The following is a 15,015-nucleotide window of genomic DNA, read 5'->3' on the forward strand; positions in this document are numbered from 1 at the left end:
CCGCCCTCCTCCCGCACACGCACACACACACGAACACACAGCCTGCACCCCGGGCCTGCAGCTCCCCGGGACGGCACGCTGCGCCCAGAAACCGTGGGGCGCTGCCGGAGCCACCCCGCCAAGGGATGTCGCAGCCTTAACGCTTCTTCGGATGCAAACACCACCCGGCACCTACCGCGGTAAAAGAGTCCAGTGAGCTGCACTTTGGCACCCATGGGGTCCAAAAGCACTCTCCAGGATTCGGGCTCCAGGGAATTTTTTGCAGTCTGGGGCACCGAACCCTAAATTATTTCATTTATCATGCTTTTTATGGATAATTCAGGAACAAGCAAGCATAGGGCATCATGTGGCACAGAGACAGAGCAATAAGGAGCCAACACCCCAAAACAGTTGATTGGGTTTGATGGCAGGCCTTCCCAGCATCCCCCCAAGTTCCGCTGGTATATCACATATTACTGAACTACAGCGATCTGTAGCTTGCTGCTGACCTGGGAGCAGACTTGTTACAGGTAGCAAAAGAAGATAAGTAACAGGTAGCAAACAAAATCAATCAGAACACAGAACTAATGCAGCTACTTGCAGTACACAGGAAAAATGAGAGCTTGAATGCAACCTCATGTTCTAGCAGTGGAAAAATGCAGATTTGGTACCTTCGTTTTAGTCCATATTGAACTGCGATACCCTAATTCCTACTTGTCCTGGTTTTGGCTGGGATAGAGTTAATTTTCTTCCTAGTAGCGGGTACAGTGCTGTGTTTTGGATTTAGCATGAGAATAATGTTGATAACACACTGATGTTTTAGTTGTTGCTAGGTAATGCTTACACTAGTCAAGGACTTTTCAGCTTCCCATGCCCTGCCAGAAAGAAGCTGGGAGGGGGCACAGCCAGGACAGCTGACCCAAACTGGCCAAAGGGATATTCCAAGCAGCGGGGGGGGGGAGTGGGCCGGGGGGCAGCGACTGCTGCTCAGGAACTGGCTGGGCATCAATCAGCAGGTGGTAAGCAATTGCATTGTGCATCACTGTCACTTATTTTGTATATTCTTTTATCACTATTATTATTATTTTCCCTTCCTTTTCTGTCCTATTAAACTGTCTTTATCTCAACCCACAAATTTTACTTTTTTTTTTTTCCAATTCTCTCCCCCATCCCACTGGTGTTTAGCTCTGTGGTGTTTAGCTGCCTGACGGGTTAAACCACAACACTACTTCTTAAAGTAAAACCCAGCAGTTGCCATTGTGGCACACTGGCGCAGAAGTACCATCATAAAATATAAGCCGTTACCAGGCCCTGTGAGGGTTGGGCCAATCTTTTGTCCAATTCTGTCAGGTGAGCAGAGAGCTTTACTGTCATATTCTGTCAGAAAGCTGATATTTCTAAGTCACAACAGAAATCCCAATTCCAATGTATCCCCAAGATTTGTTTCCACCGCCAGAGCTATGCCAATCTCTGCCTCTTTTGTCCTTGTGTCAGACTGGATGAAACCCAGAGCTACTTTCTCCTGACCAGAAGAATAGAAATCTGAAGATATGCCTAGTGCCTGGAGTTTTTTGATGGAGTAGCCGTGGCTATGTTTCTCTGCTAGTACTTTTGTTGAGGAGTTTGAGATTGAGGTGTCAAAACTGGAGAAGACAGCAAGGTCTCTGTGCCGGTTCCAGAATTTCACAACATGAGAAGGTGCTGTGAATCCAAATGTTTTGGTGCAAGGAGGACGCTTCCCTTTATGCTTTCCAGTGATGCAACTTAGTAGAGCTAAACTGTTTGAAGCTTGAAGGTTCAATACTTCCTAGAAAAGGTCAGGTTTGTCACACAATAAGTAACCATCTCATTTTTCAACTGAGATTTTTTAAAAATCCTTCTGTTTAACTATCCTTCCCTACAGAGCTGCCTTTAATTACTTTCCACTTCTCTGACTATATGTTTGCTTTTAATATGCAAGCAACACTATAGCGTCTGCTCATAAGGCAGCAAGCCACGTTGCTTTTTTTTGTCATTGAGTAGGTAGATTGAAACACAAGACTTTCAACTTCCTTCCGCTTTTATCTTTATTTTTGGTCTTGTGCAAGAGATTTCAGAATAAAGTTTAAATTAGGCTGATGTTTACTACCTAATTCATAGTAGCAGAACTAAAATGCCGTCTGTCCTGCAGTTCTTTTCTGGTTGCTTACAGAAAGGATAAATGAAAAGCAGTTAGATTAGGGATCAAACAGAACCATCCTTCAGGAATCAGAAGTCTTCAGTCTTGTAAAATGGGGACAATTTCTAGAAATAGAAATCTTCGCTTTACTCCATGTATGCTAGCAAAGAATTTCGGATCCACATTTCTGCAGTGGTGCCTGCAGATGGCATACAATATGCAAATAGTATTCAGGTGTAAGTGCTGATAATGCAGCAGAAGATGTAAAATCCACTGTTTCCATCTAGCGGTGAGACAGTATTCCTGGATCTGAAGTACATGGAGCTCCAACTACCTACCTGTGCAGAACGTTGCTATGTTTTTGAATCCTCCCACAAGTCATTTGTTTTGATTTATTCTCCTTACAAATTTTTCAGGTCTAGGCATGTAAATTTATATAAGATGTAACAAGAAAAAAGAATCTTATGTCTCTTTTCTGAAATGCAGACTGTTAGGATACAGCGAAAAATCTCTCTGAATTTTTAGAAAAATCTAATGTTTTGCAAATTAATCCCGTGATATAGATTACTGGCTGTGATAATGTCAAAGCCACATCTCAAAACTTCTTTGAAACAGGATAGTGCTGAAATTTGTGGTGTCTCACATAGCAAATAAAGTAACTAGTGGGACCAGAGATGTATCCTTCTGGGTAAGGTACAAGCAGACTGGGCTACAAAATATATGTTATTTTTTACTATGACAGTACAGTACATATATTGGTCAAATATTTCAAAGGTGAGGGAATGCAGCTCCCTACTTTGGGAGTCAAAATGAAAAGGTCAGATATTCAGAGATGCTTGAGCCATGGGGCTCTGTCTCTATAAATCCCAATTCCTGCCTGCTTTGAGGCTGACACCACAGTCAGACGTGTTTTGTGTGTGTAGTCTCCTCTTCTCTCTAGATATACCCAAAGAGAAGCAGCAAATACATGTATTCATATGGAAAGCGTTCAATCCCTATGCCTCATATTACTGTTTCAGCACAGACAGCTGAAGTTCTCTGAAGTTTTGCTCATTTCCATGTTAGACTATAGATTGTCCAAGAGAAGGAGAATCAAATTTACAATAAGAAGTGTAAATTTTTCCATGGAAATTAGCTGCACGGAAAGCACGTAGCCACAGTTAGGAGCAACCTCCACCTTGGCAGCTTGGGCCTGCCAGAGCGAATGTTTTCCTGAGGTAGTCAAGCTCTTGCATCCCGTAGGAGGGGAAGGTATTACAGTCCTTCACTACCAAGTACGAAGAAAAGGACCAAGGCAAAAGAGTGCACAGAGACCTTCATTCTACTCCTTTGGGCAAGTGTGCGTCGTGCAGTGATGCTTCATCAGACGTGAGAGTTGGGAAGCTGTGGCCAGCAGTGTTTGAGGTTTCTCTTCACGTAGCCATACCATTATCCATTGCATGCAAGCCAAGCCATATTTTGTCTTTCGGAGTCACAATACCTGCTGCTTGGGCAGGGCAGAGCACCACCACCTCCTCATCTGCAACATATCGCTGATCAGGTTGCATAGGAGGTGTAACTTTTTCCCTAGACCTTTACTCATTAAACTGCCCATATGTTTAACTTGGAAGGAACCCAATCTGATAGCGCTATACTTTGCTTTACTGTATAAAGGGGAGGATCTCGCTTTCCTTCTAGTATACAGACATATCATGTATATATAATACCATCTCTAAGTGGTAGACTTCTTGTAGACAAGATTACCTCTTAAGAAAGCCTTAAAAAATTGCCAGGGAAATTGGACACCACAGCCCAAATTTTACTCATCAGCCTATCCCTAGCTGTGAAAAAAATTAAAGCAGCCCATGAATAATAGCTACTCACCCCCAAGGCATGGATGAGAAAAATTGCATAGGTAGCACAGCTTTGTTTCTGTTTCCTTGTTGTACAAGTGTGGTTTTCCCTTCCCAGCCGTGTCATCACTGGGCAGACATGATGAAACACGTGCTATGGTTGCATAGCTGGCCTAGGTAAGCTTTACTCCAGCTCAGGAGCTCTTTGCTTGGGCAATACTAGACCCGGGATTATGAAGCAACACATGAACCTACATGTTTTCATTTGTATATCGATATGCACAAGATCTTCTAGCATATCGGCATATTATTACCTCTGAGCTAAAAGAGCTGGGCATAGCCTGTGTTTTATCAATGGGCTTTGCGCGATACATGTCAGTTTTCAAGTCAAAACAAAGCCATCTTACTCTCTAGCATGGCTTAGTCTAGGGAGCATGGGTCCAAGGAGTCCTTGCTCTGGATCTGGCCGCTGCTGCATCTGCTCTGGGTAGCCAGCTGTCAGGGACGGGCAGGCTCACACGTGCCCGTGTCCAGTGGCGAGCCAACCAGAGCCCCGATCCTTGCTAATGCCACAGAGCATTACTATAATGCAATTAACACACTGGCAACCTCAGCGTATGTCCTGTATGCTGTCAAAGCAAGTTTAAAGGGAAATGCTTACACTGAGGGCAAAGTTTACTGTGGCAGTGGCGTGACAGCTCACCGGTTGTACCTTGCCTAAATGACAGCAGAGAAAGCTCCGGAGCCTGCAGTGACCAGAAAGAGCACTCCAGGCTTCATTTTCCTCATTCCAGACAAAAATGACCTGATGTCAGTTCCAGCCCAGCTCACAGTGACTGCAGATATATGAGCTTGTGTCTAACTTCGGAAGCTTTGAAAAACCCTCTTTATTTAGCAGCAGCATCTACCCTGAATAGCAAATTAGTATAAAAATACTTAGTATTTTTACACACATTAGTATAAAAATATTTTTATTTATCTTCAGAATTTGATAATCAGCATAGTCATTACAATGTTAAAAAAAGAGATCAGGGTGACTACAAATTGTCCATAGCTGTAGTTTTAGCACTGAAAAGGCCTTTAATTCACATAAAACAAAAGCATATTAGCAGGGGATATCTGCTCACAGAGGAGACTTTCAGAAAGATAATACTGTGGCGTGGCTTTTTAGAAACCTCGGATGTACAAAAAATTATCCCAAAGCTCTATAAATAAAGCCAAATAAAACCCTGACTGTCCTTTCTGTGTGGTCTGGAACAATAAGGACATAAGGGAAAGGACAAGGAATGGCAAAATGATTTGGAATAAATAATGATAAAAGAACTATTTCTACCAGTGATGAGTAATTAGTCTATGAAATTTAGAATCACAAATGACACATGTGCCCACTGGACTTTGGAAGGGGTGTATAAAGTTTTAGCATTATTTTTTTGATTGCATATTATCAGTAGAGTTTCATTACTAAGGATATTCATCGACCACTGTGAAGGTAACCTCAGGGAAAAAGTTTAATTTATAGTTGTAACGATTGCACTGCTTTTCACTCTCAGGACATCACCAAGGAGAGCATCACAGCGATAGAAATCTGGAGGGCAGAGCCCGACACTCATCCTCCACAGAGGAAGGGTCTTCTCAGTGTAACGTGGATACCAACGCCTTTCCCAGCAGCGTTGGAGGGACTGAACTGCTGTTCTTTGTGTTGAGCAAAGCCTTGTCGCAAGGTGTTAGGAATATGTGTAGCCTGTTGACCAGATCAGGGTTCCCAAAGGACTTCATCCTGGGGCGACAAGGACTTAGGTGTGAAACAGATCCCCAGGGCACTGTTGATGAAGGCTAGCTTTTGCCAAAAAGCACAAGTCTCCTCCCACCTGCACGCAGCAGGAAGAAATAGGCTCTCTGGGGTGTCGCTCAAGCATCAGCTTCCAGTTCCGACTCACCTTTCAGAACAGACCTCCTCTTCCACGGACTGTCGAAGAACCTAGGGAAAAACCATTTGGAAGCTAAAGCTAGTTTTTACTATTATCCCATTGCCATTGCCAACACACTAAGTTTGCCAAGCGTGTTGACGACATGACTCGTGTTCAAAAGATCTGAGAAAATTCTTGCCTCTGGCACCTCAGGCAACCATGCAGGACCAGCAGGTATTCTCCAGTTTGCTCTTCTAGACTTGAAAAGCCTCATGGTATTTGGGTTTACGTCCTTGATTCCTTCTCAAGGTATGATCTTACATTTCTAACATCTAGGCCAGAGAAAATCTATAAGGAGGTAAGAAATTACATTGCAGTTCCCTGATTTTTTCCTATGCTTCTGCCACAAGACAGTTTCTGGTACTGATTCTGGCACTTTTTCTTTTATGTGCAGCTTAACTTGATACTGATCTAGCTGTGTGAAGGAAAGGAACAATTAATCATCTGATTCTTAAATTTGCCATTTCCAGTAAATACTTTGAAATTCATTTGAGAAGTGGATTTTGAAGACAAGTTCTATAAAGCCCCACCTAGAAAAAGAGACTTTAAAAACTCCATGAAAATAATTATCGTTTCTTTTATTCGTGCAAGTGATTTGAACCACTCAGATTCACCAGTAATGAATCTGTGCAAGAACTGTGTTTGATATGATAACAAATTCACTGGCTTTGCACGCTGACCGTGCTATTTTTAGAGTAAGGCTGGTCTTTGATTCCTCACCGAAAAAGGGTGGAGGGATCAAAAGAAACGGAGTAGTGCCCGAGTAAGGAAGGAGCCTGCTGCCTTGCCTCCTGCCTGTCCTCTGCACTTCCTGCAGGGATTGCCAGTCTGAGTTGTGAAAACCTGTCCATGAAGGACTCGTCTTTCCCAGGCTTTGCTCCTATTGACCGAGCATTCCCTTCACAAACAGGTCTGCTGGTCCACTTTTCCAGCTATTTTGTCTTAAAAGAAATGTTCTTTTCACATGTAAGCAAGTCAAACTCACCTCATCCAGTGAAGCACAACGCGGAGATTTCCTTTGATACGCCATTAACCTCTGCTGGCAACACTGCCAGTACGTAGGAGACCGACCGCTTTAAGTCAAGCAGAGACTCTACACTCGCCTTAACTCTGCTTTGAAGTACCACTTTGAAACTTAGCAAGACATGACCAAAACAGGTCGGCAACTCCTTTGCCCTCACACCTCTAACATCTATCCCTGGGCACAGCCTTAGTTTTGTAAAATCTTGAGAAGGCCAGCTCAATGTAAAGATGATTTGTTGTTAAGTGAAAGACGATCAGAAGCAAAGTAGCACCTCCAACCGTTCGTGCTGCTCTGTCCCAACATTTCTCAGCGCAGAGAGCGAGGCTGAGTGGGAAGAAGAGAACAAGTAGTGGCCTACCAGCAGCAAAGCACCTCGGCTGCTTGAAGCTACTGCAAGCTCTTGGCAGGCAATATAAAAGGCTCAGAAGAGTGGCTCAGGCCTTCCAAGGGGGAAAGGTGAGACTGTATGAAATCAAATAGTAGCAGGAAGGAAAAAGGCTATTACGCCAGGAGAAGGGAGGGGAGGGAAGTGCAGTTGGGAGAGGCACTGCTGATAGGTGACCTGTCAGTCAGAAGGTGACTCCAAACCACCCAGTGGAGAAGCAGGGCCCGGCATCCAGGGAAACTGGTCACACGTGTAGTTGATGAGGTGGGCAGTAAGCCAGCAATTCTTAAACTGCAAGGGGTGCGTTCACCTGCACAGGGAGAGTACACATGCAGAAGATACATTTGGGAGCCAAAGTCTGGAGATCTGTTGAATACAGTCCAAGGATATTTAATTTTTTTTTTTTCCCTTGCACCATGTAAACTCGGTGGTCATTCAAAATTCATATATAGTAGAGGTGAAGAACTAGGAAAAGCCAACCAAAACTAATGCTTTCTTCCACATCCAACAGGGCAAATACTTGCAGGCAATTTTCTGAAATTAGTAGATGACACCCTTTGCACGTTCACAAACAGCAAAGATGTATTAGATTGCGACATTTTCAAAATAATTGAGATTTAAAGCATCTTCCACTCCTCAAGTGGGGTTTGCACAGCAATACTGTATTGCACCCAGTCTTTGCTACAATATGTAGCACAAAATTGCCCAATTTGAGATCCCCACAAATAACAAAGAACAGAATTTGCACTGGTATGCATGAACTACCTCTGATAGCATGTTTCTACTTGTTTCTACCTTGCAAGAAAGGCATCAGGACATTGTGATTTTGTACTTATTTGGGCCAGCTAGTCCTTAAAACTTGCTGTGGAAATGTTCACTAACACTTCTGCTCCCAGTTCAAATCTTTATTAAAGACACCATTATCTTTTTCTAAAAACAATGCTGCAGATATTTAAAAAGGGAGCACCCTGACCAGACAGTGTTATCTGAATGGCACATTCATCTGTTTCAGGACCATTTTCCTTACACATTGACAAGAACTTCTAAATAAACAGCTATTTGTAGGATAAACAGGTCTAAGATTATTCTAATCATTGTTTTAAATCTCCAGGTATTAGAGATCTAGACATTTTAATGTCATCACCTGCTATCAGACACCCTACATGGACGTGGTGGTCGTATTTAATTAATCCTAGTGTTTTTAGGTCACCTTCCGGTTCCTTTTAGATTTAGGCAAGCACCTACATTTTTGGCGTGGTATAGTAATCAGGATTAGTGGGCTAGAGAATAACAAACATGCAAAGTCAATGCTCACCCAGCCCCGCTTTGTTCTGCGTGACTGACCTTAATACCCTCTACACCCACAGCCCTAGACCGTGCATGTCAGGAAGATGGCGGAGCAGCAGGTCGCTCGGCTTTGTCTCAGTCAATCAGACAGCAGCAAAAACTGATACTGCATGAGCAGCTTGCAGCAAAGTTATCTAAATGCTTAGAGAAGAAACTCATTACAGATTGTTTTTAACGTACTTGAAAAATAAATTCGTACCTTTATCTACATGGTACAGGGAGCGCAATTTTCTACATATTAGCATAATAATCACTGGAGGCGTACCTCCTTGCCCATATTGCTCATTTCTGTCACTTCAATATCTTGTTGTCTTGAGAACACACGCTTTTAGCTTTATTTTTCTGTCCTGTATGTTTTCCTTCATACCTTACATATTCAAATCCTAGTCATTACTTCTTTTTCATGCACAAAACATACCAGAGTTTTACCACTGCAGGTTGCAGCTACTAGCACACACGGCAAAAGCAGCATCAGCTAACACCTCATCCACTGAATTGCCAGTCACGTCTCAATGGCTAGGTTACAGGCCTTTGGCCTAACCTAAGCAAAAAGGCTGGGCATCTCTGGGTTAAAATGAAAGCACCTTGTAAGAGCGTGTCTTTACAAAGCAGGATGCCTATCCATGCAAGTAAAGAAAAAAAAAAAAATCACCTTTCTTCAACACAGTGGAGAGGATTTATTTTGGCTATAAAAAGCCTGAACTAGGATCTTCATTTTTCTCCCTTTTCTCTTCATAAATATAAACCCCAATCTTGGGCCAACAGAAACACTATAGAAACTTAATATCACTTAACCCCTGTTTTACTCTTGAAGTACTTACAGATGGCTAGTTATTTAAGATGGATGTAAGTGCTTCACACTTAAATATAAGTTTTACATACTGACATCATTGTACAAACTGTCAAAGAAAAAATTTAAAAAAAAAATCACAAAAATCACTGACATATTACAGTAAGAGGGCTTTTGAGCATACGAATACATGATTAACCAGGAAATGAATAATTCTGCAGTGTTTTTCCACTTGAACAATTCTCACTTTCCCTGTAAGGCTTCTTCAGGTAAAGTCATTGTCGTGGTTTAACCCCAGCTGGCAACTGAGCCCCACACAGCCGCTCACTCACTCCCCCCCAGTGGGATGGGGGAGAGAATCAGAAGGGTAAAAGTGAGAAAACTCGTGGGTTGAGATAAAGACAGTTTAATAGGTAAAGCAAAAGCCGCGCACGCAAGCAAAGCAAAACAAGGAATTCATTCACTACTTCCCATCGGCAGGCAGGTGTTCAGCCATCTCCAGGAAAGCAGGGCTCCATCACGCGTAACGGTTACTTGGGAAGACAAACGCCATCACTCCGAACGTCCCCGTCTTCCTTCTTCTTCCCCCAGCTTTATATTGCTGAGCATGACGTCATATGGTATGGAATACCCCTTTGGCCAGTTGGGGTCAGCTGTCCCAGCTGTGTCCCCTCCCAGCTTCTTGTGCACCCCCAGCCTACTCGCTGGTGGGGTGGTGTGAGAAGCAGAAAAGGCCTTGGCTCTGTGTCAGCACTGCTCAGCAGTAACGAAAACATCCCTGTGTTATCAACACTGTTTCCAGCACAAATCCAAAACACAGCCCCGTATTAGCTACTATGAAGAAAATTAACTCTATCCCAGCAAAATCGACACAGTCATGCTATACCATGTTCTTCTAACATGGGGCGGAGAAACCCAAACCGTCCTTTGAACAGCCTTATTTCTATTTGGTCCACTTTCTAGGACACTTTTCTAGCTTGACAGGATTTAAAATCCTCTCAAAGTTTCAGATGTTCTCGTAACTCCTCCACTAGAAGGGAGCTCAGTAGCAGGTTCAGGAGCTCAGCACTCTGAAATCACTCAGAAGTGTTGGTGGCCTAATAAAAAAAAAAAAAAGGGATAACAGACTGCAGAGGGGGTATTCATCCCCAACTAAGTCATTCACATCTGCCGTTCCCACGTCTGAATTTCATTGACCCATCTGCCCCAATCATCTTATCTCACTCTTTTCTATTTGTTGCAAACACATGGAGGAGGCCACCATAAAAGATCATCAAACATCTTTAGCATGGCTCTGCTCCTCCAACGTAAGAAATCACCTTGACTTCAGCATCCTGGCGAAGAAGTTGCAAAGAACTACCTTGACAGTGCTATTTAAAACAATGTTGCTTTCGGAAAGGACAGTGGCCATTTAAAATCACGGCAAAAGTAAGGTAAAACTAGTTTCAGATTTGTGCCCTAAATCTGCTGCCAAATTAACTTTGGAAATATGTGTATTACAATTTTACCGAAATCAGGCATCTGACTAACAACAGGTGGAACTAATGCCCCTCAATAGTACTGCATCTGCAATTCTCAAAACTGGAACTTTAATTACATTTTCATTATGAATTGAACTCGAACAAAAGTGATGCACATGAAATACACGTGCAGTTGACACCTTCACCTGCACAGCCTGAGGAGAGATCAACCCCCCCAAACCCACAGAGCTTCGCAATACACCTAAGATGAGACACCTAAGCACTTACTTTAATAAATAACAGGGTTGGACATCGGGCTATAAACACCAAATAAAGCTCTCCCTTTGATCTTTATAAAATATTTAATGAAATCTCCCAAAAGTGACAAAAACATTACAAAACTGAGCTTCAAAGATAGCCCTTTTCTCCAATTAGCAAAAAAACCTAACTTACCTTTCCCTTTGACCTAAACTTAGCTACTTTTATGCAGCATGAGTAGCTCTACTGTGTGTTCACAGTCCCATTACCTTGTTACTTCAATCGCTGAGCTAAATTTACATTTAGCAAATTTCACACTTTCTTGAAAAAGAGAGGAAGAAAACGGCAGGGACTTCGCAGCAGATGTATTATAAACATAGTATTACAAAATCCACTCTCTATTTGCGGCTTGCTGTCCCTCAGCGAAGTCAATGATGAATACTTTGAAAGTTTTCTTCAAATTTTTGTATTTAATAATTTTCAAAAATAATAACCACTCTACTAATATTTTGCATTCCACTGTACAGAAATTTTGTAGGAAATAATGTCCAAAGAGATGTCTTCACTGTAATGTTAGTTTAATGGCTAATGTGCATTATTCACATTTATATGCAAATACACGTGGTACTAGTCCAACATGCAGACGACTGAGAGGCAGCTGCTTAGAAAGACGCGTGCATGCATCTTAAGCCACTCTGACCCACTAGTGTTAGAAGATTTGTTGATCCACTATGGTTTCCTTCAGGTGAAGACCGGGAACATTTAAATGGTTTATTCTGCTGCATGTTAAACTGGTCAGTGTTTTGGCCATCTCTCTCTCTCAGATTTTGTTGCATAGGAGAAAAACCTTCTGTGCAGCCTGCTGTTTTTAACACATGTAAAATGCAAACACAGTTGTTTTTCTATTCTTCAGGGACTCTTCCTCTTGCTTTTCTGTTCTTCCTGAAGCTCTTTTGCATTGCATCTGGACCGCAATGCTGTTAACATTTCTATTGTCGTCAAGTTGGCTCCCTTCATTATCAATCGCTCTCCATCAGCTGTAAAGGGGAAAAATTTTTAAGAAGTCACAAAGTCCAAGTCACAATTACTTTAGTGTGCAGTTCTGGTTTGTATATATAAGTCCAAATACCCTGTTCATCTTGTTGGATTAGAAAGTACTCCACTTACCAAGGACTCTGATTATGCACCACCAACACAAATATATTAAACTGCACACAATACACATGTAATTTTCATTTCTGTATTGCATTATTGAAAAATCTGAAACATTTGTCTAGATATACCTATAGTAAGAACACAGATTTGATGAGAATGGCTCATACTATGCCCTCAAAGTCATCTAACAGAAGGCACAGAAGGCACTGGAAGGCATGATTTCCACACATGGCTCAGCATTTTAGCAGCATGTTGTCTATGGTCCGTTTAACTCACTTCTTTAGCCAAAACAACGAATTGGTTTACACAATCTGGTGGCTATAATGTAAAAAAAAATAGAGAGCACTAGGATTTCTAAAATTCTGAAAGAGATTATTTTAAAACAGGGAGGAGGCAGTAGAAGTTAAATATTGTACCTAAGTTAATTATTTATTTTTGCAAGATATGCAAATACAAAAGCCATACTCAAACCCATATAATGCAATACCATGCATGGCATCCAAGTTCCAGCCCCATGTTTGCCAACTACAAGGGCTGAAAACTCTTCACTTTTTGAAAATAATCAGCTCTTAGAAAACGAAGAGTTCAGAGCTGTAGCTCTTGGCATTAGCAAAATAAATTGTTTCGGTTTTATGCTGCAAAAAACAGTAAGCTTTACTGCTTAAGTCTTAATACATCACAGTTAGAGACAAGGATGGGAAAGACAGAGGCATGAGGGAGGGAGAAACAAGCAATGCCAGCACTGAAATAACTAGACTTTCCTAAGCAAAATGAAGCACATTCAACACTCCTGACATTTCTACCGATTCACTAAATATATGGAAGTTTAAAGAAAAGGGGGTAGCAAGAATCAATAATAATGAAAACTTTAATGGGCTACATGACATATTGGTCCATTACAGCACAGCAGGAAAGAAGATGCAGCCAGAGAAAAGGACAAAAGCAGATTAGAGCCATCTGTTCACAGCCTAGAATCTGGGCCGCTTCCAGAACTGATGAAATTTCTACCATCAATTCCCTGCCTGCTCAAAGGAAACCAAGAAATTTGTTGTACATCAGTTGACCTCATTCTGCAAGTCCATCTGCACATGTACGGTCTTATCCATATGAGCAGCGCCTTCAAACTGCATAGTAAGTTACTCAGTTGCATAAGCAAGTAAAGGTATTCAACTTTTCTGTTCTCAAGACTGAGATGCCTCCACCACAGGTAACGTAAAAAAAAATTACAGAAAGTGAACAGATTCTTACATCAAAACAGAGCTACACTTACTTCCCTGGAATTGTACCTGACTGCAAGGTCACACAAGTATGTCACTACAAAAGTAGACTCAACCCTAAAGTTAAGTCAGTTCTTTGATCTAAGATCCACCAGATCTAACTGTAGTACAAAGACATAAATACACATTTATCTAGACATCAGGCTGTTAGTGACTCCCTCTTCCTTTTTTCCTCCCAGCTGCACAGCATCTAGCTATGGACTGGAACCAAAAAAAAGTAACCACAGTAAAAAAAAAAAAAAATCATAGAGAAGACAGTAACATCGTAACAACACAAACCCAGAAGGTCTTTTTTTTAACAAGATTAAAAATTAGCTTCTTACCAAACATAACATCTACAAGTGGTTCAGACCCATCGTGTCGCACATCAGCAGTCACTTCACAGTTTCTATTAGTGGCCTGGATTTTTTTGTGGTTTATACATCTAAGAAATTTTCTGAAAGTATATTTGAAAATATGTTAAGTATGTTGTTGATAGGAATTATAGTAAGTATATTTCTAAAACTAATTTGAATATCTTGATATTGCTGGGCAACAAAACTATAAACAAAATAGGATTTGTATTTACTAATTTCAGACAGATACTTCTTATCAGATAATCACTCTTAAAAATCCAAATGGATAGTCCTTATATGCTAACATGTAAAAAGCACACCAAAGAATTTTGCAAAAATTCAGTGTATGCACATTTCTCTCAGCTGGGTTAGTAACAACAATAAAAAAAAAAAAATCAGCAAAGTCATTTTTCTTTATATACCGGTTGCTTGCCCATATTCTATTGTTTGGGTTTGAGACAGCATTTATTTATTTAACATCATCGGTCTCCTGCAGATTTCTGAAATGCATGACAGCTACTTGACATTCTGGCAGCTTAAAGACATTCCAAGTTAAGTTGTGTTACTAAGTTCATTTCAAAAGTAGATGTGTCTGTAAAGCTATTGCAAAGTGACATTTTACAATTGTTTGGTGCAGAACTTACATCACTCAAGAAGCATCATTACTTAGATTTCTCCAACAGTTAATTACCAAGATAGAGCAGCAGCTGTTGCCCCCTCTCTCCCCTATTACCAGCATTTGGACTAGTGATTACAGATCCTCACCTACAGGCTCAGCAACTGAGAGGGGCATCTCCCTGGGTGGTCTGGTAAAGCTAAATGCACATGCCTACATGCAAGGGTCTACGCTTAGGCACAGAGATCCTCCAAAAATCAGCACAGAACGAATGCTGTGTGCATCCTGGTAACACTTACCATAAACAGAGCCCTTACAACAAACACAGCATCTTCTCGTTCTGAAACGTTAAGGTTCTGCCTAGACTAAGCTACAAAGCCCTGATAAATGCAAGCCTTCAAAGAACAAGATCATGAAAGTACAGCAGATGCA

General features: G+C 41.5%; 2 protein-coding genes across 2 annotated transcripts in view; both read right to left on the reverse strand.

Annotated features, from left to right (window-relative positions):
* FABP5 (fatty acid binding protein 5 (psoriasis-associated)) overlaps window positions 1-6,966 on the reverse strand; it is a 12,473-nt gene extending 5,507 nt beyond the window's left edge. Inside the window, 3 exon segments of the mRNA XM_009335061.1 lie at window positions 5,620-5,746; window positions 5,907-5,947; window positions 6,922-6,966. Of these exon segments, the coding sequence (XP_009333336.1) occupies window positions 5,620-5,746; window positions 5,907-5,947; window positions 6,922-6,966 (213 nt within the window).
* Window positions 6,967-11,285: 4,319 nt separating this feature from the next.
* Window positions 11,286-14,760, reverse strand: MRPL53 (mitochondrial ribosomal protein L53). The gene is made up of 3 exons (XM_009335062.1): window positions 14,723-14,760; window positions 13,956-14,068; window positions 11,286-12,237 (listed from the first exon to the last, which is right to left on the reverse strand). The coding sequence occupies exons 1-3, from the start codon at window positions 14,758-14,760 to the stop codon at window positions 12,110-12,112; spliced, it is 279 nt and encodes a 92-aa protein (XP_009333337.1). The 3' UTR covers window positions 11,286-12,109.
* Between the last annotated feature and the right edge of the window lie 255 nt (window positions 14,761-15,015).

This window comes from Pygoscelis adeliae, unplaced genomic scaffold (genome assembly GCF_000699105.1).
Source record: "Pygoscelis adeliae isolate BGI_AS28 unplaced genomic scaffold, ASM69910v1 Scaffold101, whole genome shotgun sequence".
Lineage (NCBI taxonomy): Eukaryota > Metazoa > Chordata > Aves > Sphenisciformes > Spheniscidae > Pygoscelis > Pygoscelis adeliae.

What these genes read in the sequence shown, in the direction of transcription:
- MRPL53 (XM_009335062.1), bottom strand. Translation starts at nt 14,760, where the DNA reads ATGCCCCTCTCAGTTGCTGAGCCTGTAGGTGAGGATCT. An exon ending in GAGCCTGTAGGTGAGGATCT is followed by an intron (nt 14,069 to 14,722) that starts GTAATCACTAGT and finishes ATATACTTTCAG; the next exon opens with AAAATTTCTTAGATGTATAA. An exon ending in ACTTGTAGATGTTATGTTTG is followed by an intron (nt 12,238 to 13,955) that starts GTAAGAAGCTAA and finishes TCCCCTTTACAG; the next exon opens with CTGATGGAGAGCGATTGATA.